General features: G+C 48.1%; 8 protein-coding genes across 11 annotated transcripts; 5 read left to right on the top strand and 3 right to left on the bottom strand.

Annotated features, from left to right (window-relative positions):
- Positions 1–69: 69 nt before the first annotated feature.
- Positions 70–1,724, top strand: LOC108152376 (differentially expressed in FDCP 8 homolog). The gene is made up of 2 exons (XM_017281667.2): positions 70–845; positions 911–1,724. Exons 1-2 carry the CDS (start codon positions 116–118, stop codon positions 1,618–1,620), a joined length of 1,440 nt encoding a protein of 479 aa, XP_017137156.1. The 5' UTR covers positions 70–115; the 3' UTR covers positions 1,621–1,724.
- Positions 1,639–4,647, bottom strand: LOC108152375 (protein KRI1 homolog). Its single transcript, XM_017281665.2, has 4 exons — positions 4,418–4,647; positions 2,857–4,358; positions 2,627–2,793; positions 1,639–2,569 (listed from the first exon to the last, which is right to left on the bottom strand). Exons 1-4 carry the CDS (start codon positions 4,533–4,535, stop codon positions 1,738–1,740), a joined length of 2,619 nt encoding a protein of 872 aa, XP_017137154.1. The 5' UTR covers positions 4,536–4,647; the 3' UTR covers positions 1,639–1,737.
- A 195-nt stretch (positions 4,648–4,842) lies between these two features.
- LOC108152378 (autophagy protein 12-like) lies at positions 4,843–5,502 on the top strand. The gene is made up of 3 exons (XM_017281670.2): positions 4,843–5,002; positions 5,064–5,200; positions 5,273–5,502. The coding sequence occupies exons 1-3, from the start codon at positions 4,933–4,935 to the stop codon at positions 5,393–5,395; spliced, it is 330 nt and encodes a 109-aa protein (XP_017137159.1). The 5' UTR covers positions 4,843–4,932; the 3' UTR covers positions 5,396–5,502.
- On the bottom strand, positions 5,470–6,413 carry LOC108152377 (NADH dehydrogenase [ubiquinone] 1 beta subcomplex subunit 5, mitochondrial). The gene is made up of 4 exons (XM_017281669.2): positions 6,258–6,413; positions 5,945–6,174; positions 5,768–5,874; positions 5,470–5,705 (listed from the first exon to the last, which is right to left on the bottom strand). The coding sequence occupies exons 1-4, from the start codon at positions 6,340–6,342 to the stop codon at positions 5,567–5,569; spliced, it is 561 nt and encodes a 186-aa protein (XP_017137158.1). The 5' UTR covers positions 6,343–6,413; the 3' UTR covers positions 5,470–5,566.
- A 562-nt stretch (positions 6,414–6,975) lies between these two features.
- On the top strand, positions 6,976–11,216 carry LOC108151120 (rho GTPase-activating protein 68F). 3 transcript variants are annotated; one of them, XM_017279540.2, is made up of 6 exons: positions 6,976–7,071; positions 8,001–8,137; positions 9,033–9,158; positions 9,253–9,285; positions 9,361–9,556; positions 9,628–11,216. In XM_017279540.2, the coding sequence occupies exons 2-6, from the start codon at positions 8,101–8,103 to the stop codon at positions 10,664–10,666; spliced, it is 1,431 nt and encodes a 476-aa protein (XP_017135029.1). In that variant the 5' UTR covers positions 6,976–7,071; positions 8,001–8,100; the 3' UTR covers positions 10,667–11,216. The 3 variants fall into 3 exon arrangements, with proteins under 3 accessions (XP_017135029.1, XP_017135027.1, XP_017135028.1); XM_017279538.2 differs by having other exon boundaries at positions 9,250–9,285; XM_017279539.2 differs by lacking the exon at positions 6,976–7,071 and adding an exon at positions 7,158–7,244 and having other exon boundaries at positions 9,250–9,285.
- Positions 11,217–11,638: 422 nt separating this feature from the next.
- On the bottom strand, positions 11,639–13,732 carry LOC108151118 (eukaryotic translation initiation factor 3 subunit L). Its single transcript, XM_017279536.2, has 4 exons — positions 13,605–13,732; positions 12,995–13,473; positions 11,948–12,920; positions 11,639–11,893 (listed from the first exon to the last, which is right to left on the bottom strand). The coding sequence occupies exons 1-4, from the start codon at positions 13,641–13,643 to the stop codon at positions 11,759–11,761; spliced, it is 1,626 nt and encodes a 541-aa protein (XP_017135025.1). The 5' UTR covers positions 13,644–13,732; the 3' UTR covers positions 11,639–11,758.
- A 487-nt stretch (positions 13,733–14,219) lies between these two features.
- LOC108151115 (neurexin-4) lies at positions 14,220–24,258 on the top strand. Of its 2 annotated transcripts, none has more exons than XM_017279529.2 (12): positions 14,220–14,687; positions 16,404–16,520; positions 19,343–19,539; positions 19,666–19,807; positions 19,871–21,049; positions 21,117–21,242; positions 21,314–21,517; positions 21,588–22,517; positions 22,580–22,759; positions 22,831–23,175; positions 23,249–23,386; positions 23,453–24,258. In XM_017279529.2, exons 1-12 carry the CDS (start codon positions 14,582–14,584, stop codon positions 23,641–23,643), a joined length of 3,855 nt encoding a protein of 1,284 aa, XP_017135018.1. In that variant the 5' UTR covers positions 14,220–14,581; the 3' UTR covers positions 23,644–24,258. The 2 variants fall into 2 exon arrangements, with proteins under 2 accessions (XP_017135018.1, XP_017135017.1); XM_017279528.2 differs by lacking the exon at positions 19,343–19,539 and adding an exon at positions 18,805–19,001.
- Positions 16,732–17,867, top strand: LOC108151124 (L-aminoadipate-semialdehyde dehydrogenase-phosphopantetheinyl transferase). Its single transcript, XM_017279544.2, has one exon. The coding sequence runs from the start codon at positions 16,897–16,899 to the stop codon at positions 17,806–17,808; it is 912 nt and encodes a 303-aa protein (XP_017135033.1). The 5' UTR covers positions 16,732–16,896; the 3' UTR covers positions 17,809–17,867.
- Positions 24,259–24,333: the final 75 nt, after the last annotated feature.

Raw genomic sequence — 24,333 nt, 5'->3', positions numbered from 1 at the left:
AGGCGGTATTTTTCGGACGGTATATTTTATCAATAAATCCGCGGTCACACTATTCTCCACCCAATAGCATTGTTTTTGCTTTGTCTGTTGTTGTTGTTGTTTGTTTGGGTCCAAAATGAGCTCCTGGCGTGACAGTCTCACCAACATTCCGGGAACAGTGGCGAACTTCATCAACGAGAGCGCCAGCACTGCGTCCAGCTACCTGCACTCGCAGGCGTCCACCCGTTCGCCCACGCCCACGCCCACTGCAACAGTTGGATCTGCGTCCGAGGAGAGTGCACCACAGGGGGAATACAAGGCGCTGCCCATACCCGCGTCGCTGGTGAAGGAGCAGTGGCGGCTGATCTTCACGTCCGATGCCAACCTGCAGGACTTGAATGCAGCAATCGCCCACTGCCGCGATCTGGTGCTGCTCAGCGAAGAGTGCAGCGAGGAGAGACGCTGGCTGGTCCGCCATTTGGTGGACCTCCGCTACTCGCTGCAAGAGCTGGAGGAGGCCCAGGCTCTGGCGTCGGATGTGGTGCTCATGAATGCCATCAAGGCCGTGGTGGGTCACCACTTTGTGCCGCACCACCCGCACGGCAGGAAAAACAGGCTTCAGGTCGCCGCCAAGCGCTTCTACTGTGACCACTGCACAGCGATTATCTGGAGTGTGGTGCAGGCCTCGTACATATGCAGCGACTGCGGCTACTTGGTGCACCAGAAGTGCATCGACAATGTCAAGAGGGTGTGTGCCAACGTCCTGGTTTCGGAGCGACAGCACCCCATATCGGAGATCTGTCCCGAGATAGGACTGGCTGCCCAGAACTACAAGTGTGCCGAGTGCGAAACGCTGCTGAACTTGAGTGAGTGGCTCTAACGAGTCAGCACATGGATTTCCATTTATTCAGATTTCGCATCAATCTTTCAGAGAGCTCTTGGATTGAGCCGCGGCTGTGCGACTACAGTGGCCTCTACTACTGCCCCTCGTGCAACTGGAACGACAATTGCTTCGTGCCTGCTCGCATAATCCATAACTGGGACTTCTCTCCCCGACGGGTGTCTCGGGCGGCGTTGCAGGAGATCCGGCTGTTCCTGGACAGGGCCCTCATACGACTGGAGGAGGACAATCCGAAGCTGTTTGTGTTCGTCGAGAAGCTCTGTGCCGTGAAGAAACTGCGCCAAAATCTCGTGCACATGCGCCACTATCTGGCTGCCTGCAAGCTGGCCATGGAACAGAAGCTGGTGGAGCAGCAGATGGCCGGCAGACGCCACTTGGCCCAGTCCAATGAGTTCTACTCGCTGAGCGACCTTACTCAAGTGGAGTCCGGCGCCTTGACGGAGTTTCTGCAGGGTGTCTTCAGGGCATTCGGTGACCACATTCGGTCCTGCGACATGTGCCTGGCCAAGGCGTACATTTGCGAGATTTGCAGCAACAACGAAGTGATCTTCCCCTTTGACGACGGCTGCATCAAGTGCGACCAATGCAACTCAATTTACCACAGAGTGTGCCTCACGCGCAAGAACATGATATGTCCGAAGTGTGTCCGCATCCAGGAGCGCCGACTGCAGCTCGATCGAATGAACAGCACGGAAGATGCCAAAGTTGTGCCTGAAGGTCATCCCGATGTGGTGGAGTAGTCGCTTGTACCGCTTGTGTCTGTTCAAGGCTTTTAATATGTGAATCGTATGTACATAAGATGTAACTAGAAAATATATTATTATTGCTATTATTGTGATCCTTACGCTGGCGTGGCCTTAGTTATCCTTTTTTCCATACTTTTCCCTTTTGTGGAACTTTCTGGGATTTATGCCATAGGCCTTCAGGCGATCATCGGTTATTCCACTGGGATTCGTGTCTGTCCTGCTTTTCGCTTTGAAGTTGTTCGGCTTCTTTGCTGGGAATGGTCTTTCTCCAGACTTCTGGTTTGATTTTTTAAATGGATTCGCACCAGATGACGGACTTGTCGCTTGATTCTGTTTGCCTTTGAAGGGACTGGTCCCTGATGGTGCATTTGGCGCCTTTTTCTCTTTGCCTTGGAAGGGATTGCCATCAGAGGATGCATTTAACCCTTGCTTCCGTTTACCTTGGAAGTTTTTGACTGCCGCCTGGGCCCGAGGTTTCGCTTGATTTTGGTTCCTATTAAATGGGTTATTGCCATTTGATTTCTCTGCTGTTGAGCCTTTTGGACTCTGATTTTGTGCTGGCCTAGCTTTAGTCACTGTTTTGGGGGACTTTTGGGTTTTACCAACAGCATTATTTGTCTTAGTTTTATTTGCCTGCTTCTGCTGCTGCTGCTTCTCGACTTCGTTGGGTGTTTGATCTTCCACTTCCTTGCTCTTCTTTGTGGCAGGTTCATCTTGTTCCCTTCGGCTCTCTGAATCATTCACTTCATTATCGTTATCCTTTACGATCTGTTTGGGGCTCCCTGCAACTGCTGCTGCTGCCTTACGTTTCAAACGTTTTCTCTTCGATTTGGACAGGCCCTCAGTGGGGATTTGAGCAGCTACTGTTGCAGACACACTGCTCGAGTCAGCAGGTGCGGCAGGTTGGGGACACTCCTCAGCTGGCTGATCCTCATCATCGGAACTGAAAATAATTCGCTTTGAGATTTGCATCGTCGGAAGAATGAAGCCAGACACTCACCCCTCATCCCCATACAGACTCTTGAATATCTTTCGCTTGAGATCTTCGTTTTTGGCCTTCATTTTGTATAAACGTTGCTCTTTTTTCTCCACATGCTCTGGTCTGAACTGCACTGCCTTTTTGAGACTAGCCCATTGGTTGAGCTCCTTGTTTTTGGCCAGCAAGATCTGCAAGTAAGTCGCCGGAAAGTAAGCACTAGATCCCAAATGAAACCTCTGAACTCTACTCACCTCTTCGATGGTCAGGCCGAAGTCGTTCGGTGTGGTCTCGACGTACTTAAAGCGGCACGGCTGATCCCCGACTATGTCCTCGCAGTCCAGTTGATAGTACTCGTCGATGTATTCGCCGTAGGTCTTCTCTTCTTCGGGGTTAAAGGCTGGCTTCTCCGCCTGAATCATCTCCATGAAACGATTGCGTCGCCCTTTGCGACCCTTGCGCCCGCGTGTGTTCTCGATCAGCTCCTGCTGCAGTTGCTGCTTCGACGTCGATGGATCGTAATCGCAGTCCATGTTAAAATCATCATCTTCACAGTGCTCGACATCATCGTGATCCCTTTCATTCGGTTTCCTGGGGTCATAGTTGTCCCAGTCCTCCAGAGTCAATTCGTCAATATCCGAGGGGCACTCTGGCTTCTCCTCTCCTTCATCGACGTTGTAGTACTCATCGTCGAACAACTCTTGCATGCGACGATCGTGGGCTGCCGGATCAAAGTCCTCCTCCAGTTCCTCGTCCCTGAATCCCAGCTCATCGTTGCCCGTAACTGCTTTCAGCTTGCGAATTTTCTCCTCGATTTCCTTGCGCTTCATGTCCTTGATCAGATCCAGTTCCTTCATTTTCTGCTGCTTCTCCTGCTCCTTGCGCTCCTTTACCTCCTTGCGCTTCTCCTTCCGCTTGTCGTCTGTGCGACGAATCGATTGCTCTACGGTGCGGGGATAACGCTTGATAAACTCTGCATCTGGTTCCTCGAATCGGAAATTGTACTTTTGCTCAAACTCGGCCTGCTTCTCCAGTTCCTGCTCGTCCTCGGACAGCGGGGCATTGTCGCCCACAATCTCATCGTAGGTGGGTATCTCCGAGGCATCTGTGTTGGCGTATCCCTTGCTGAGAATATAGTCCCTGAGGAAACACTCGCCCTGCGTCAGCTTGTTGCTGCTCCAGTATTCCTTCAGGGGTTCCAGCTGCTCTTTGTCATTCTGTTCAATCTTTGTCTGTTGGCCCGCCAGCCACTTGGCAAAATCCGCCTCTTCTGCATCCGTCTGCTCTTTGGTCTTGGTACGTTTCTTAAATATGCCACCGAACTCCTCCTCTTCTCCGTTGTCCTCCTGGCTCATTACCTTACTGAACTCTGCCTTTAGGCGTCGCTCTTCCTCCACTGCAGTGGGTGACTGTGCCCGCTCAAACTCCTCCTCCTCCTTCTGCTGTTGCTCGTCATCAGAGCTCTCAAACTTGCCATTATGCTCGAGAATAACCTTTCGTTCGTAGTCCTTCAATGTGACCGGCTTGGGCTTGCTGGACTTTTTCTTTTTTGTTTGCTCATCTTTGTTGTCTTCGTCCTCGGAGGACTCGTTGAAGAAATGCGTCTCCTTGTCGTATATTCGTGGATCTTTGCTCTTCAGCGAAGAGAGTGTCTTGAAGAAGTCTTGATCGAATTGGGGATCCACCTCATCCTCCTCCGATGATTCGCTGTCACTGTCGAACTCGGACTCGGACACATCCAGGCCGCGATCTTTATCTTTAAGTAACAATCAAAACGTTAACTTTTAATGATCAGTGGAGAGAATTGTAAGTTACATTTTTGAAGCAGCTCTTTCTTGCGCAGAATGTTGTACGTCTTGGCATAGTCCTGGTTGGTCGTTAACTGCAGGTCGTCAGCCTCGTCTTCGGATCCATCAAATAGTCTACCGCTCATAGTTCTAGGCTTATTTTGTGGTTTGTTTAATCAAAATATATTAATATAAATCCACACGTGTTTCAGGCCGATTGTACGTTTCAACCGCAGATGTTTTTGTTATCGTTATCTGCTAGAGATGACGAATACATACTGTGACTTTTTAGTGACAGACAGCATGGAATGTCGAGGAAGCACTTATATAAGTCAATGATTTTAGCAAAATTAGTTAGTTTAATCGTATAATATGTACTAACTCATAAATGTTCCCACAGACTGATAACTAGACTATTAAAATAATAAAAATATTTAGTCTCTTTTATCGATAATGTGATCGATATCTGGTCACAAGATTATATTATATTTATTTTGCTATTTCATATTCGCCAAAAAAACAAACTAACAACATTCCGGACCAATGGCTGACGCGGAGGAGAACCTGGCCAGCTTATCAACTACCAACGCCACCGACAAGGACGCTGCAAAGAGTAAGAAAATATTGCCGGACCCACATTACTTTGTTTAATCTTTGAATTCATTTCGTATCAGTATGTGTTTTGCTAAACGCTACAGGCAATGTGCCAATCATTAAGAAGCGCACCTGGACCGTGGACCCCAACAAGACAGTCAGCTGGATTCAAAAGTTCATACACAAATACCTCAAGCTGGACGCCACTGAGCAAATTGTGAGTACCACCACACCAGCCCGAAGTAAGCATTTCGTTGCTTGATTAATCACACCATTGTCTGTTTTGCAGTTCCTGTATGTCAATCAGACGTTTGCACCTGCTCCGGATCAGATAATCAAAAACCTGTACGACTGCCACGGGACAAATGGCAAGCTGGTGCTTTACTACTGCAAGAATCAGGCGTGGGGCTAAATCGATACGCACTCGACTTGACTAAGTCTTAAGTATTTATTCAACTATTGTACTGTTTATATTAAGATGTAAGATGATGTTGCAAATTCAACACTTTATTTCCCCAACTTGAGGCCTATACATTTAATTTACTTTTCGACCTAATGTGGTTAGAGCCAGCCAAGAGCTGGCTTAATCGCCCCGCAGAGCTTCCAGCTCATCAGCAGCCTCCTTGGATATTCTGTGATACTTGGCTACTGTCGGGCGGTAGTAGTACGACTGGTAATCATTTCGCTCCGACATCTTGCGACGAACCTCTTTCTCGAGTTTACTGAAAATGCAAAGTCACACGTCAACATAGAACAGGATCTAGTTGTCAAAAGAATGTATTACCGGATTTGAGCCTTCTCGTTTTCCTCAAACAAGTTGTGCAAGGCTTTCTCGTATTCCTGCTGCTGCGAGCTGAAAATGTACCGGGAAATAAAGCGCGAGATTGGGTGCTGTCGGGGAAAAGAGAAATCGGCCATTAATGACTTCAGTGGCAATGCTGTGGCTGTGACTGTGTCCTACCTTCTCGTACTCCCAGTGCTTGGGCACATAACCCTCGGGAATCTCAGCCAACTGAGCGGGCCCGACGAAGATGTTCGAGTAGAGCACCAACGCTGTGATCGGCACAACGCCGAGCATTACGTAAAAGTGCATCAGATCCTTGAATTTGTCCCATTGGAAGCGAGATGGCTTTACTGTCATGTGGTGGTGTCCATGATCACCACCCATCCGGCGCAGTTGTTGCTGCAACGCTGCAAAGGTAGGGGAGATCTGTAGTTTTGGTTGCGTAATGTGGGATAATGTGTTTACAGAGACTGATCTAAGCTCTACTTACCATTCCGGCAAGCCGGCGCTTGCAGAACGGCGCGGTAGTTGGCGAATTGCGCCGCTGGCGACAGCAAACGGCTCCAACCGACCATTTTAACAAATTTAAAGTAAATTTTAATTAATTGGAGCTGGCTCTTTTTGGAATAGTGCTAGTGTGACCGCGTATTTATCGTTCAAATATACCGTCCGACCCTCAGAAATATACCAGAATATAACGTTTCATTTTAAAAATATTCCGCAAATATACTGACTAATTCAAAGTCTATTATACATATTCCTCGATTTTGATACTCCATTGCAAGCCAAGGGGGTATTTTCATATTCCACCGAAAATAATAAAAAAATACTAATTTTAGCGCAGTTCAATCGTTAATGTTTTCCGTCATTTACCTCAAGTAGTTTAACTATTTAAATAGAGTGGGCTAAGTTCGGTTTTTCATCATACGAGACTTTATATTGTCTGTACGAGACTGTTATTGTATAAATTGATGCAAAAAAAATCAAAGTCCAGTATTTAAAATAAGCCAGTTAAGTAGAAAACTGATTCATTAATCGGATAAAATTATGTGGGCAGGGCTGAGGGTTCTATTTAGTTAGTTATATGGTACGGAATATAAAAAACGAGGAATATGTATAATAGAGCTTGAACTCGTCAGTATACATATTTATGGCATATTTTTAAAATGAGACGGTATATTTTGGTATATTTCTGAGGGGCGGACGGTATATTTTATCGATCAGTGACCACCACTATTCATCCGCAAAAACAACGTCTTGCAATAAGAAAATTAACGGAGATATTTTTTTTCTATTGATAAAAGGTAAATTTGCAAGCCATTCTGGCTCACAGATACAGTGCAAAGTGCAATATATAGAACTAAGACGCAGAATACGTTTTCGTATTGCCACAGAGCTGAAAGCATTGATATTATAGTCGGGCGGTGGACTACAGCCAATCGCCGAGTTGCTGATAAAAAAGTACATTAGCAAAGAAGTAAATATTGTTAAGTGGTGACAAAACACAAATGCGCAGTTTGCTTCTAAATTATTGTCAGTCAGGCGATTGCACGATTGTGCCTTCGCACAGGAAACTCTGCATATTCCCTGTATGTGCTAGTATGTATGGTAAATAACATACACATGCAGCACAGGAGCTGATCTAAAGCACAGACGCTGGAAAAAATGCACTAAATACCAACATTTCATTCGTTCAAAGTTCAATTCCAAAGTTCAATTCCTAATTTGTGCCAAGGGATAAGCTTCGCTTCGTTCTCTGTGTTATCTTTCGTGAAAGACTCTCGCCTTGCCTTTCATTTTCGCTAGCACTGTATGTATACTATGCGGTGGGGCGTAGGCGGCTTGGCCCCACAGCCCCCCTCACCCACAGCCTAGCCTCGACTGCTTGCCAATCCCCACCACCACTACCACCGCTTTGCCTTAAGCTCCAGTCGTGTTCATATAAAAGAGCAAGAAACAATCCATTGCCGTTCGACGGCAATCCATCGCTCGTTCGGAATGAATGAATGAATAAATGTGAATCAGCGCACGGCACTATCTCCACATCCCACTACGGTAACGGCGACGTCGACGCCGACAGCGCGCGATAGTCAAGAAACTACATAGCTTGGTGTGACGTCACCGGTAGACTCCTACTATATGTGTACAGCACACAGAGCTTGAAGCGGTTGAAACGCCAGTTGGCCCACGACCGATTATGGCTAATTTATTCTCACTGCTCACTGTATTCCAGCTGTATGTTCTACATGCCAATTCGATAGCGCGCCTGAGATACGTCCTGCGTCATTGCATCGCATCGATAATCCACACTCTGTACACCTGTCTGTCCCACAATGGACACCCATTCGCGTTTCACATCGAGATTACCAGGTAAGAGCGCTTCCGTTTCGATCTAATGTAGATGCGGATTTCAAATTTCGATCTTTCATTTCTGTTTTCTGCTTAGCTTAGCCAATGAACCCGCTGCGAAGCAATAAACCCAAAATTTTCAAAATTTAATCTGTAATTTACACAAAGCTTGGGAATTGTTTCGCGGCGTCGCTTGTTTTGTGTGTTTCATTCTTTTAACCGTAGCCAAGTACTGTTGAGGGCCCCGCCAGTGGGGGTCCCCTGTTTAAGAACTAACTAACAATTAAACTAATTTAATGCCCCCGCCTGCCCAGCCCTGCCCGCCCTTCTTTGTTTTTGGTATCAAGTTGTGCTACTAACCCCATTTGAAGCTGTAAAACTAGGCCTGGCCTCCTCACTACCTGTACCTGTACATACCTACATACCTACCTGCCGTACTCACTATACTACTATTGCCCGTACTATTATGAATCCTGTGTTTTGTACGTATTGTCGCTAGCTGTTTGTTGCCAATGTTTGTTTGAGGTATGTGTGTGTGTGTCTGTGTCTGTGCCTCCAAGTACCTAAAATAATTCTTTGTGGCTGCCTCTGTTCCATACCATACATACTACATACACACATACACACTATCCACGTACAACAGGCAACTGTTGAACTGTTGAACCGTTGAACTGTTGAACCTTACTAATCCCAAATCAGTTATGTACGAAAGTAACTCATCAATTACAAATTTCTCTGATCTGATCCATGTCTATTCACTTACTCAAACTCAATCCGAACTAAACTTGTTGCCTCAGGCCGTCAAAATACTTAAGTGAAAGCAAGCATTACTACTTGTAAGACTACGTTTTGGAATATCTGTCCACTGCAACGGAAACCTACGAGATTAATAAACGCCTTCTCTCGCACCCACAAGGTCCTGCCATCAATCCGATCGTCGAGAACTCGGACGAGCCGCAGCCCAGTCTCTCGGATCTGCACGACTTCGAGCCGAAGCTAGAGTTCGACGACACTGAGCTCCTGAGTCCGGCTCCTCTAGAGAGTAAGCGTTTGAGTCCTAAAGTCCTAAAGTCCTAAAGTTGTGGTAAAGTAAACTAACAGCTGCTAATTGATCCATTGATTTATCCCCCCAGAAGATGTTATGGTCGGTGACTTTGTCCTGGCCGATGGTGAGTGTGGGCTCGAATGAATGCGATCCTGAATGGTAATCGGTAATGGTATCTCTCTCCCGATTCTCCCTGCAGATCCAGAACTTGAACCCGAAGAGGATGTGAATCCCCTGGAGGACGACTTTGAAGATCAACTGAGAGAACAGTCGGAGCAATTTCAAGCACCCAAAAACAAATGCGACTTTCTGGGCACCGACAAGCAGGGTCGCCACGTCTTCGGCATTTACGCATCGCGGTTCCCCGAGAAGTCGCAGCTGGAGGGTTTCGTGCGGTATGTGTGTGGCATCAGTGCCTTCTGAACATCTTAACTGACGCGAAGCTCGCTTATCGTTTATCCGCCAGTCAAATCATCAAAGAGATCGAACCATTCGTGGAGAACGACTACATACTCGTTTATTTTCACCAAGGCCTTAAGGAGGACAACAAACCGTCGGCGCAGTTCCTGTGGAACTCGTACAAGGAGCTGGATCGAAACTTTCGTAAAAACCTAAAGACTCTGTATGTGGTGCATCCGACGTGGTTCATTCGGGTCATCTGGAACTTCTTCAGCCCCTTCATCAGCGACAAGTTCCGCAAGAAGCTAGTGTACATCTCCAGCCTGGATGAGCTGCGCCAGGCTCTGGGCCTGAACAAGCTGAAGCTGCCCGATAACATTTGCGACTTTGACGACAAGCTGAACCCCAGCCGCAAGTCAGCCGCAGCCGCACCAGCATCTCACCTAACAAACAGCATAAATGCATCCAGGCAGCAGCAGCACAAAATGGCGCCGACGATGCAATTTGGGGTGCCCCTGAAGCATATTGTTGTAAACAGTCCCTGCCTCAACTCCATACCCCCGATAGTGCGCAAGTGTGTGGACTCTTTGTCGATTACGGGCGTGATTGACACGGAGGGGATCTTCAGGCGGTCGGGTAACCATGCCGAGATCATGGCCCTCAAGGAGCGCGTCAATCGCGGCGAGGACGTGGACCTGAAGAGTGTGAATGTCCATGTGATTGCAGGCCTGCTGAAGAGTTTCCTGCGCGATCTCTCAGAGCCGCTGCTCACATTCGAACTGTACGAGGATGTGACCAAGTTCCTGGAATGGCCCAAGGAGGAGCGCTCCCGAAATGTCACCCAACTGATACGCGAAAAACTGCCCGAAGAGAACTATGAGCTTTTCAAGTACATTGTCGAGTTCCTGGTGCGCGTGATGGACTGCGAGGATCTCAACAAGATGACCTCGTCCAATCTGGCCATCGTGTTCGGCCCCAACTTCTTGTGGTCCCGCAGCACTAGCACCTCCCTGGAGGAAATCGCACCCATCAATGCATTTGTCGACTTTGTCCTACAGAATCACAAAGACATCTATTTGATCGATGTCAATCAGCACGCCCTGTGAGCCTGTGTCCCGGCGAACCCCCAACAAACAAGTCCGTAATTTGTAAATTGTTTGATTTTAATGTTAGTTCTAAACAAAACCACAGCCCCCAGCCGGCAGAGTCCGCTTAGCACAAGGGCAAACCTAATACGGTGTATAAAGAAAGAGTGTATCTAAATCCTAAGTTGAGTTTTTAAACTGTGTGTAAATGTGTGAATACTGCTTATAGCTACCCCAACTCCACCACACCCCCAATTATAATAATTTAAAAACTCTCACTAAATGCTTAGTACGTTGATTTACCAAAGAAATTTTGCAAGAGAGAAATTTGAGATGTTATGTATACAATAAACACGCACATTCCCATGGCCCAAAAAAACCAAAACGAAAACGAAAACTGGCTGCTGCTGATGGTCGCTGAATGCTATGTGCACCAATGTACGTGGAGTTGTGGCAAACTCAAAGTACGTAATACGTGTAGTTTTTTGAATTTCCTTATAGTCATACATACAAATTTTATATAATAACGTATTGTTAAAAACTAAGAATAAAGTCAAATGTTAAAACCCTAGTCCTAATCAACCAGTCGAAATGTTCCTAGTCGACGGGCAAAGCAGACCGCTCCTCCCTCTCTCTCTCTCTCTCTTGGTTTTGCATGGACTCGTCACGAGGCACTGAGAGAAAAAGGTGGAGCGCGACCACTAGTTATCTTTTAATGTGAATTCTAGCCCTTCGTTTATCCTCTTTCCAACTAATGATCTATTTCCATACCGAATCGTCCCCTACATATATCTCCCTCTCTCTCTCTCTCTTCACAACGAAAAATCATCCAGCCGACAGAGATAGAGAGAGAGAGAGACACATGAGAATCTTGTATCTTCAAAATAATGTTGACACAGATTTTTGCCCAATGAGGGGCCAAATTTTGAGATCGTATGTATAAACCTATATATACCCCTATAATCTTTGAGTGCAGGATATAATAAAGTTCGGTTTTTTTTTTTTTGAGGACCCTTTCCTGCGGATATGGATACGCGCAGGCATTCTTTTATTGGTATCATCAGAACGAATCGGTCCAGTTTGGAATATTAAATATATCGTAAACTATTGGGTTTAAATGTTGATGTTCTTCAGTTTGCGATTCAGGTCGTTGAACTTCAGGATTTTGCGCACAAAGAAGTCACCGTAGCGATGGGAGACCTTGGTGTCGGCTATGTGAATCATGTCGTCGTCAATGTAGAAATCGAGCTATAAAGATGAACGGATGAGAACATTTCTCAGAGCGATCCTTTGAAAACTTACCTCAGAGCCGGACTTGAATGTGCCTTCCAGACCACTGGGGCCCTTGCTCCAGACCAAATTACGCATCTTGTGCTTGAAGCAGAGCAGGCGTATCAAGAGCTTGGACACATCGTCGTCGTTGGCATTGGGGTCGATGAAGGAGGCCAGCTTGGCCAGCGGCAATGTGGTGTAGAGCTTCAGATACGAGCGTGTGGTGGGCAGATCCTTTTGCTGGCGCACCTCATCCATGAACACCAGCAATTGGTGCTCCATGGGGTCTTTTACGTAGTCCTCCATGGGCGCATCGGCTGCAGGGGGGCAGGGGCTGACAAAGCGTGGGCAAGCAAACACAAAGAACGACTTGAAGACCTCCAGGTCGCCGCACTGCATCTTGAACATGGCGTCGTGGTAGTTTTTCTCGCGCAGCACCTGCTGAATGGACTCATCGATGCACTGGGGATGCAGGACCAGGCAGATGGCCAGCAAGTGGTACATCTGCTCGGCCTGCTTGTTGATCTGATCGTTCTGATAGGAGCGCGTGCTGTACAGCTGCTTTGTGCGCTGGATATACAGCAGGATGTCGGAGAAGGTGCGTATGGCATCCGCATAGCGGCGCATCATCATATAGGCAAAGCCGACGTAGTATGATGTCGATATCTGACAGGCTGGTATGTGCGAGTAGGCAGATTTCTTGTGGATCTCAATGGGCTCTAGAACCTTGATGGCCTGGTAGTAGTCACCCAGCAGAGAGTGAACGCGCAGAAGGCCGACCAGCGAGAAGTATCCCAGCATCTTGTAGAAGGAGAGCTTGCCAAAGTCTCCGGCCACAGTATTCGGATCGATTCCCCCGGAAATCGCCTCCAGCTGCTTCTTGATGTTGGAGATATCCACCAGCGAGTGCAAGACGTTCAAAATGCACAGAATGCTCCATACATTGCTGTGGTTCACGCACAGCTGCTGAATCTCCTCCTGCGATTTGTCCGTAAGCCGCGCACTGCAATTTATAGATTCATATTATCAAGATCAGGATGTACGATGGGAGATGTGGGAGAAGTGAAAATCCCTTACCGGTATTGGGCAAAGTTCTGGAACTGATACACAAACTCGTCAACGAGCTCCCACAGCCAAATGTCGGGCAGCTCCAGCATGACGGGGTTCGGCGCCGAAATGATTAGGTTGAAGAAATCGCAATAGTTGAAGAACGAGTTGATGCGCTGATCCAGCTTGGGGCCACCAGGTATGCGGGCATGGATGTGACGGTAGTACAGCTCCTTGTACAGGATCATAAACACCTTGTCGTTCTCCACGAGCGCCCCGACCTCTGTCTCCTCTGGCCAAGATGATTTGTCAAAGTGATGGTCGCTAATCTGCGGAAATGTGTTCTCGTACATATTCTGTATATCATAGAGATTTCCCTCCTTGACGGCCTGGCAGAAGTTCATCAAGAAGTACTTGACATTCTCCGGCATGCGGCTGGCGTAGTAGTTGCGCTCATACTCCATATCCAGAGCGGGATCGCCGGTGTGGGCAAAGTCATCATAAAAGTCCTGGAAATTAACAAATTTTAGAAATCAATGCATTCTACAAATATCTAGGAAAAAAGTTGGGTTATGTTACCGCCATAGCCAAAACTAATGATTTTGCTGCTTTGCAGTCGCGCCAGACTGCTAGAACTTACCCCGTTGTTGGAAAACTCCTCACCGCTGTATTTAGACATGATATATTCTTCTGTTCTACACAAATCCACAAGGAAGCACGGTTTTTTGTCAACACGCCAACAAAAATTTGGCGAAAAGAAAGAGAATCAGTGTGACCGTGGTTTTATCGATAAAATATACCGTCCGACTCTCAGAAATATATCGAAATATTCCGTCTCACTTTTATAATAAAAGCTAAATACACATACAATTTAAATTTCGACGTAAAAGTATACCAAAAAGTATACAATCAATCTACAATATAATCCTTACAGCCTATGACATTGGATTTTTCTAACTTTTCTACATAGAGAGATATAGCATGAGACATAAAACGCGACATGTTGCGTCCCGGCTATCAGTCGAATAACGGAGGCACTTTTTGTGACAAAAGATGTTTTCCAGCATACACAGCCAGCCAGCCAGCTAAATTGGATCTGAAAAATTGGATCATCGAAATTAATTTAACTTATTGTCGCATACTATCCCTGTTTTATAACTAGTCCTGAAATACCGATTAAATACCGTCGACATTCTGATATTTTCTTCTTTCCCCCATCTTTTTTTTAATGTTATTTTCCTATTCGAAATACTTCACACTAATTACGACTGTGCAGCGAGAGGGACGTGTTCGTGTGTCATCCCCGCAGCGTTAATTATTTCTAATTCAAACGAAGCACCTTCTCAAAGAGGGCGTGAGTAGTAGGAGCTGCAGAGCAACAGTCATATGAAAATACAATTGTGAACATCCAAACGACAACGTTTCAAGAAATTGCTAGCGTAGAAGTTGACATCGCGGACGCGTTTCCAGTGCCCAGCCCCAGCCCCCTGTGTCTTTGGGACTGCCAGCGCAGTGCATTTGGCTGCAGTAAATTCGTGAAGCATTGCACTGAATACGGAAAACGGATATAAATGTGTTTGTAAATCGGATCCAGTGATTTCCCACCACAGAGCCAGAATGAGGCAGCCCAAGTCCTCATCCACAGAAGCGTCGTTCTTTTCGATTCAGTTGTGCCTTTGCCTCCTCCTGCTGGCCAACAACAGCCTGAGAGCTGTGCAAGCAGGTGAGTCCAGTGTATAATCGTAATTTATGAATGAATGCGCGTTCGTTTTGTAGAATTTATTTGAAAAAAACGCCCTGAAAGTTGCATAAAAACACCAATTGTTTGTAAGCCAAAATTTGGGCGTGTTCCCCAAAGCTGAAGACTCGCTCTTCGTCATTTCCATTTTTCTTTTACTCTGTGCTTTGCTTTTCAACTCGCTCTTTCGATCGCGCGTGAGAGGGAGAGCGTGAGAGCGAGAGAGTGCGAGAGGGAGATCGAAACGATCACAACAAAACCGCCGACTAGCAACAACTCGTTTTCGTTGGAGCCGCCGCACTCGAAATTCTCTTTCTTATCGGATGCATGCGTTGGCCACCCATGGGAACAATTGCCGGTCGGTCCTTGAATGAAGGAGGCCATGTCGCTTCCCTGCAAGCCGCATCCGGTGACTTTCCCGGTGACTTCATTGCGCATGCGACTGATGCTGCCTCTCGTGCTGATGCTGTGCACGTGCTGCCATGGGGGCATCGCACCATATGTCAACAGAGCGGATTACCCGAGCATTAAAGTCTGGAAATACTCTTTCTCCTGACTAACAGAGCTTGTTGCGCTTACAAATAAACAACTCAGAGTTCAAATGCAAACATTTTTATGACTAAAAATAAACAATTTTCTCGCAATAAATTGCCAATTACCCCGCGCCCCATCCGGATAGACATCCCCCGTCCGACGCGTTGATAAGTTATTTCTGTGCTTCGCCCGCCCCATCATTCGCACTCCACGTTTCTAGATCGGCGGAAATTGCTTTTCCCCATCGGTCGCGTCATATTTATTTCATTGAGAACATTAGCCAGATTTCCAGTTCTATTGTGATTAGATATTCCACACAAAAAACGCACGCACTGGGCCATTATGTAAGACCGACCGTTCGGGGAATGTCCATCCGTGTATATTCTTAAAGGAGCAATAGAAGGCAGCAGTAAAAGTAGTTCAAAGTAGTAGCACTGCCCCCATATTGATTATTTGCCTTACTCGAGGCCGGGGACTGTCGTGCGTGTCCCGCTCTGATAGCTAATCATTGTGGATTTCCACGGCTCAAAGTCAGCTTAAAGTGTACATGAACTCTGGCTGGATGGATGGATGGATGGGCCGGAACAACCCGTGTAAGGGTTGTTTTGCCCCGTCCTGGCCTTGTTTACCTAGGAGCTGCACCCATCGCCCATCCATCGCTTGGGGGTTGTTTATTGCAACGTTGCTGGAACGCTGTTTTGTGTCCCGTGTCCCGTGTCCTGTCTGATGTCTGCGCTAGAATTCCTGTCTGCCTTCTTCACTTGTTCCACCGTCTGAGTGGGCACTTTGCAACATGCATAATATTGTGGTACAAATAAGAGACAAGAATCTGCGATCCTTTCATGGCTACACGTACATGGCTCCATATGTGCGAGTACATATCGATGAATATTTACCCTCCGGCTGTTTATTATTCCTGTGGCCTTATTTATGATAGCCATAAAAAGCAAGAAGGCCAGGGACCAGCACCGAAATGCAGCCACTCGAACAAATATGACCGAAATAAAGTACTTGAAATTCTTGGCCGCTGTCCAAACATATTGTTCGCATCTCAATTTAATTTTCGCCTGTGACAGTTTGTAATCCATTTATTCCACACACACAATGTATCATATGCATATGGGTCAAGCGAAAGAGTATTAAAAGAGAGTCTTTCGTCGCTTTCAGATGCCTTCACCGATTACTTCTCCGACTATGAATGCAATCAACCGCTGATGGAGAGGGCAGTGCTCACGGCCACTTCATCGCTCGGGGAGCGGGGGCCAGAGAAGGCGCGATTGAATGGTAAGTTTCGCACTACAATTAATTCTTTATTTACTTACTTTAACTTCGTTTGATTGATTTTGTTTGTATGCTTTAGTTACCGTTGATTTCTGTTTTATTAAGCTCTTCTGTTGATTATTTTCAAATAGACCCCCCAAAGACCCCTCCCGTTTGCAGTATTTTTATAGTGTATTTTTTAATATAGTCAATAAATTGGTATATTCTCGCTTTCCCACTGCGGGCATACTGACACCAAGAAGAAGCAGATCAAGCGGAACGGCGAAAACTTTTTTTTTTTTTTTTGTCGCTAAACGAAGAAAACGCCCAAAATGAGCGTTGACTCAATTAGATAGTTCCGTAAAACAATTGACTTATCTCACACTAAACTGCCATCCCGATGAGCAGACACGTTTGCACCCGCTGGGCCTTCGATCTGGGCACATGGACGCCCACGCTGCCGCAGCTGACGCAGGCGGTGGCTGCGATACAGCCCGAGGAGCGCACCCGCCTGATGAAGTTCCACTTCATCGATGACTTTCTGTCCTCGCTAATTGGTCGGCTATTAATGCGTAAATATGTGAGCGTGTGCACGGCCACGGCCTACCATCAAGTGCAATTTGCCCGCGACGTGCGCGGCAAGCCCTACTGGGTGCGAGGGCAGAGCGAGGCGGCGGAGAAGCAGCCGCCGCCACCACTCAGCTTTAATGTCTCGCATCAGGGCCGTCTGGTGCTGCTGGCTGGTATCACCACTGACACCGACACCACGGGGAGTGAGGCGGCGGACTTTGGCATTGGAACAGATGTCATGAAGATCGAGTATGGCGGAGGCAAGCCTATATCTGACTTCTTTCGGCTCATGAAGGGAAAGTTCTCGGCCCAAGAGTGGAGCTATATCGGCCGCCCGCAGCACAACGAACCCGCCCAACTGAAGGCATTTATGCGCCACTGGTGCCTGAAGGAGGCCTACGTCAAAGAGCTCGGCGTAGGCATCACAGTGGACCTAGAGAAGATTAGCTTCTCTGTGGACACCACCCATTCGCTGGTGGAGGCCGTCTCCCCGCTGATCGGCACCACACTGCGCTGCAACGACAAGCCGATGGACAACTGGCACTTTGAGGAGCACCTGCTGGAGGAGAAGTACTGTGCTGCCATCGCATTCCGCAACTGCCTGCCCCAGGATCACGCCAGATTCGAGATGCTCCGCTTCGACGAGCTTATTGTAAAGAGTGCAGACGCTGCCAAGCTGGACAGCAGCGTGGTGGACTACTGCAAGGAGGCGCTGCTGAAGCCCCACAAGAGCGATCGCTGACGGAGGAGATTTGTTATCTGTAGAATAAATCTAGATCTATGTTCTGAAATATCCTATAATCTCTTCTCTTGGGCAATTATTGTGTTGTCATGTCCCCCCCCTTCCCCCGACCCCTGCCGGCGCGCTTCCCAGTTTGTTTGCCTGACACTGGAATAACAAAATAGAAGAAAAAGCAAGCCGGAAATGTGCTTAACAGGCAATAAACCCAAATTCGGGGACCCGTAATGGGCCTCAGACAGGGGCCAGACAACGTTCGTTCGCTCGTTCGTTCGTTTGTTTGGTGGGTAAATTTATGCGCCAAACAGGACACGGCAAGGGTAGCTCGCTTATTTTTGGCATTCCCGGATTGCCTTTCAAAGTTTTATCGATGATGGGAGCGACTGCTGCGGTTGCCAGCGCTCAAACGAGCGAAACTTTCATGCGGCATTGACCGGAGATTTTTGAGAATGGGAATGGGAATGGGTATCGAATCCCTCTCTGCAGTCCGCTACGTTCTCACACTATTTTGTCACACCTGCTCCGCAGCATTTGGCGCGCGGTCCGCAATTAAAACAAAGCCATCCGACTGCTGCTGCAATTGTTTATGCTTGCCCATTATATGTGCAAACGTCCTGCCCATTTAGTGTTGGCACCAACTCAACCCTCAAGGATTACAAAGGCCTCTGCCAAAATCCTTTTTTGGCAGGAGTTGAACCCTGCTCCTGCCGCTGCCCCTGCCGCCGCCGCTGCACTCTTATGGCTGATTTGAAGGACCTTTTGGGTTGCAGCAGCGACCACTTGCAGCTGTCAATCGGTCTCGCCCCGTAAATTATGGTTTATTAATGGGAACACCACCCCGGGCGGGAGACTTTAAACTCTTCGATGCCACAGGATCGATCCCCCCCCCATTTGTTGTAGACTTTAAGTGGATTTTGATTTGTTTTCGTTTTTAATTTTATCGTTTCTGTTTTATTGCCGCCCATTATCCATCCTTGCGACTCTATCCATGAACTGAAGCTGGCACCTCGTGGTCGGCCAAGAACTCGGACTTTGATCAGCGTCTGATCATTGACTTGGGCCTGGTGCGCAATGTCACGCACATAGCCCTGCAAGGACGTCCTCATAGCAATGAGTACGTGACAGAGTACACCATAAGCTATGGCATAACCGATCTAGAATTTGCCGACTATAAAGAGCCGGGCGGCAACGTCAAGGTAAGCCCCAGAGGCCGTTCATCTCCCTCCCTTCTCTTTCCCTCTAACAAAACGAATGTCTCTCTCTCTAATCCCATAATGGAATGTGTGTGTTGTAATCTGGTGGTTGGTGGCTGGTAACTGGTGACTGGTGACTGGGGGAACTCCTTTGCTCGATCTCCTAAAGCAATCCGCTTTATCATAATCATTATCCATTAACATTTTTGTTTGATTTTGTGCTTGCTTTTTTATGGTTTTGGTTATGTTTTATTTATGGCATGTAACGTAGCACTTCCTCCACTATCCTCCTGACACTCACACTCTTAAACACTGCAACTAACGTGCACCTAATGCTGGAACAGGGAACGCTGCTTGGACACCAGTTGAGAATACCTATAACCACTTTCTAACACTCGATCTGGGAGAGGCGAGCATGGTGCGCAAAATCGCCACCATGGGACGCATGCACACGGACGAGTTTGTGACGGAGTACATTGTCCAGTACTCGGACGATGGCGAGTTCTGGCGTTCGTATGTGAATCCCACAAGCGAGCCGCAGGTACGGTGACTAACCCTAGGCTTAACTAAACAATTAACTAACAGTCAGCATGGCTTAAAGGTTGCCACTAGTGATTCAAATGTAGATTTACTCCAACATTAAAATGTCTCTCCATACGTAAAACAGATGTTCAAGGGCAATTCCGATGGCAATTCCATACACTACAACGTCTTCGAGGTGCCCATCATTGCCCAGTGGGTGAGGATAAATCCCACCCGCTGGCACGATCGCATATCCATGCGCACGGAGCTCTACGGCTGCGACTACAGTAAGTGCTGCTCCTTGAACAACTGAAGGGCCCGCTCTCATTCGCTCCTTGTTTCGGTTACAGTCTCGGAGAACCTGTACTTCAATGGCACAGGACTCGTGCGCTATGATCTGCGCCGCGATCCCATTGCCTCGACGCGCGAGTCGATTCGGTTCCGCTTCAAGACGGCCTTCGCCAACGGCGTGATGATGTACTCGCGCGGCACCCAGGGCGACTATTATGGCCTGCAGCTGAAGGACAACAAAATGGTGCTGAATCTGGACCTGGGATCGGGCCTGATGACCTCTCTGTCGGTGGGCAGCCTGCTGGACGACAATGTGTGGCACGATGTCGTGATTTCGCGCAACCAGCGGGACATAATCTTCTCGGTGGACCGCGTCATAGTGCGAGGCCGCATCAAGGGCGAGTTCAGTCGCCTGAATCTCAACCGGGAGCTGTATCTGGGCGGCGTGCCCAACATCCAGGAGGGCCTCATCGTCCAGCAGAACTTCTCTGGATGCTTCGAGAACATTTACTTCAACTCGACAAACTTCATTCGGGGCATGAAGGACAGCTACGAGCTGGGCGAGGCCTATCTCTACCACAAGGTGAACACAATCTACGCGTGCCCCGCGCCGCCGATCTATCCGGTGACCTTCACCACCCGCGGCTCCTTTGTGCGGCTCAAGGGCTACGAGAACTCGCAGCGTCTCAACGTTTCGTTCTACTTCCGCACGTACGAGGAGAGCGGCGTTATGCTCCACCACGACTTCTACTCCGGAGGCTACATCAAGGTCTTCCTCGAGTTCGGAAAGGTCAAGATCGATCTGATGGCCAAGGACAGGCCTCGCATCATCCTCGACAACTACGACGATCAGTTCAACGACGGCAAGTGGCACTCCTTTGTGCTCTCCATCGAGCGGAATCGCCTCATCCTGAACATTGATCAGCGGCCGATGACCACGACCAAGAACCTGCAGATAGCCACTGGAGCGCTGTACTACATAGCGGGTGGCAAGGAGAAGAACGGCTTTGTGGGCTGCATGCGGCTCATTTCGGTGGACGGCAACTACAAATTGCCCCAGGACTGGGTTCAAGGAGAGGAGGTTTGTTGCGGCGACGAAGTGGTAGTCGATGCCTGCCAAATGATTGATCGCTGCAACCCGAATCCGTGCCAGCACAAGGGTGTGTGCCACCAGAATTCCATGGAGTTTTTCTGCGACTGCGCCCACACGGGATACGCGGGAGCCGTTTGTCATACTTGTAAGTGGCATGCAGACAAAAGGGAAGCTGCACCGTGAAATTCACTTCCTCGATGTCTCCTTTTCAGCCAACAATCCATTGTCCTGTCTGGCGCTCAAGAATGTCCAACATGTGCAGCAGCGGGTGAACCTCAATCTAGATGTGGATGGCAGTGGTCCCCTGGAGCCCTTCCCCGTCACCTGCGAGTTCTATTGTAAGTGGAATGTCACACAGTTGCGAGGAATATTGCTTCATTGATGGATGGCTTTGAAATGTTTCTTTCAGCGGATGGTCGCGTCATCACCACGCTGAGCCACAGTCAAGAGCACACCACCACTGTGGATGGCTTCCAGGAGCCGGGCTCCTTCGAGCAATCCATTATGTACGATGCCAATCTACTGCAGATCGAGGCCCTGCTGAACCGCTCTCACAGCTGCTGGCAGCGTCTGAGCTACTCCTGCCGCTCCTCGCGACTCTTCAACTCCCCCTGTAAGTATCTGGCTCCGTATCGTGATAATTTATGCTGATTTATGCCCTCCCCTACCCCTCGCCCACATAGCTGAAGCTGGAAACTTCCGTCCGTTCTCTTGGTGGCTCTCGCGCCACAATCAACCCATGGACTACTGGGCTGGCGCGTTGCCAGGGTCGCGTAAGTGCGAGTGCGGCATACTGGGAAAGTGCCACGACCCCACCAAGTGGTGCAACTGTGACTCCAACTCCCTGGAGTGGATGGAGGATGGCGGCGACATACGCGAGAAGGAATATCTGCCAGTGCGGGCGGTGAAGTTCGGCGACACGGGCACCCCTCTGGACGAGAAACAGGGTCGCTATACGCTCGGACCGCTGCGCTGCGAGGGCGACGATCTGTTCAGCAATGTGGTGACCTTCCGCATTTCCGACGCCTCCATTAACCTGCCACCCTTCGACATGGGCCACTCTGGCGACATTTACCTGGAGTTCCGCACCACACAGGAGAACTCGGTTCTATTCCACGCCACTGGCCCCACGGACTACATCAAACTGAGTCTGATCGGCGGCAACAAGCTGCAGTTCCAGTACCAGGCGGGCAGCGGGCCCCTCGGTGTGAATGTCGGGACCAGCTATCACCTAAACGACAACAACTGGCACACGGTGAGTGTGGAGCGCAACAGAAAGGAGGCTCGTCTGGTGGTGGACGGATCCATAAAGGCGGAGGTTCGCGAGCCGCCGGGCCCAGTGCGCGCCCTTCATCTGACCTCCGATCTGGTCATTGGGGCCACCACAGAGTATCGAGATGGGTATGTGGGCTGCATTCGCGCCCTGCTGCTCAACGGAAAGATGGTGGACCTCAAGGAGCACTCCAAGCGGGGACTGTATGGCATCAGCTCTGGGTGTGTGGGTCGCTGTGAGTCGAGTCCATGTCTCAACAATGGCACCTGCATCGAGCGCTACGATGGCTACAGCTGCGACTGCCGTTGGAGCGCATTCAAAGGACCCATTTGTGCAGATGGTGAGTGATGCTTCTAGCCGGTAGTAATTGTATCTTATTTAATGGAAATTCTGTGACTGCAGAGATTGGTGTCAACCTGCGTTCCAGCTCGATTATTCGCTACGAGTTCGAGGGCTCCTTCCGCTCCAGTATTGCGGAGAACATTCGCGTTGGCTTCACAACGACCATTCCCAAAGGCTTCCTGTTGGGATTCTCCTCAAATTTGACTGGCGAATATTTGACCATACAGATTTCCAATTCCGGTGCGTAGATACAACTTCTTTGGTGCAAGCAGAAATTATTATTATTATTCCTCCCGTCAATTCCCTTGCAGGTCACTTGCGCTGCGTCTTTGACTTTGGCTTCGAGCGGCAGGAGATCATCTTCCCCAAGAAGCACTTTGGGCTGGGCCAGTACCACGACATGCGCTTCATGCGCAAGAATGGCGGATCCACAGTGGTCCTGCAGGTGGACAACTACGAGCCCGTGGAGTACCACTTCGACATCAAAGCCTCGGCCGATGCCCAGTTCAACAACATCCAGTACATGTACATTGGCAAGAACGAGTCCATGACCGATGGCTTCGTCGGCTGTGTCTCCCGAGTGCAGTTCGATGACATTTATCCGCTCAAGCTGATGTTCCAGCAGAATCCACCGAAAAACGTCAGGTCCATGGGCAGTAAGTAGTCAGAATTGAAGTGCTGTCTCTCCCCAGAATATACATCGAATGCCTACCACCCTCTTCGTTATAGCACAACTGACTGAAGACTTTTGCGGCGTTGAGCCAGTGACGCATCCGCCCATCGAAATCGAGACCCGACCACCACCTCTGGTTGATGAGGAAAAGCTGCGCAAGGCCTACAATGAGGTGAACTCTGTGCTGCTGGCATGTAAGTGCTTGAATTTCCTTCACGTGATTAGCAGCCGATTCATGTTTAACTTGTATTAATTCTTAGGTCTGCTCGTGATTCTGTTCCTGTTGCTGATACTCATGTTCTTCCTCATCGGCCGGTATCTGCACCGCCACAAGGGCGACTATTTGACGCACGAGGATCACGGAGCCGATGGCGCCGACGATCCCGATGACGCAGTCCTCCACTCGACCACTGGCCACCAAGTCAGAAAGCGAACAGAGATCTTCATCTAATCCAGTCGCAAGAATACACACAAATACATTATTTTTTTTTTCAAATCGCCTTAGACAAGCAGAAGACTCACCAAAAAGAAAAGATATAAAGAACGTAATGAAAAATCAAAGGAATACGCGGAGAATTCTCACCGAAAACTGGATTGAGACTTCTCCACGCACTGCCAGTTTTGTATTTGATTTGTATTTTGTTTGCAGCCGGTTATTTATGTTTTATTCTTCGGTTGTTTGACGGCACCTTACCCTTACCCTTACACCACTCTCACTTTTGGAACACTCTCAATAGTCAGAAAACCGTCCATTTTTTTAGTTAATTTTATGAACACATTTTTGTTTGCGAAATTAAGTTTAAAACTTGTATTTTAAGTTTACCGAAACCAGCCACTTTTTGATAGTATGACGAGTATGGCGAGTATACATACATACATATGAAGATGAACATTCCATTACTTTTAATATGTTTTGTTCTAATGTATAATTAAATATGTCTTCTAATTTACACACAAAAGAACACGTGAATCGAATCGTTTTGTGGCTAAACAAATCTGCTACTTTAAAAAAAAAATCGAAAGGCAAATTGTATTTTTGGAAAATGCAGTTTAAACGTCTTAAACTTTGAATTTGCAAAAATCTAGATTATAGAACTATATTATATACATAAAAAAAACAAACAAAAAAAACGAGACAATG

The sequence above is a fragment of the Drosophila miranda genome, chromosome XR (genome assembly GCF_003369915.1).
Source record: "Drosophila miranda strain MSH22 chromosome XR, D.miranda_PacBio2.1, whole genome shotgun sequence".
In the NCBI taxonomy this organism is placed as follows: Eukaryota; Metazoa; Arthropoda; class Insecta; order Diptera; family Drosophilidae; genus Drosophila; species Drosophila miranda.
Note: the sequence above shows the minus strand (reverse complement) of the source record. Positions and strands in the feature narration are given on the sequence as shown.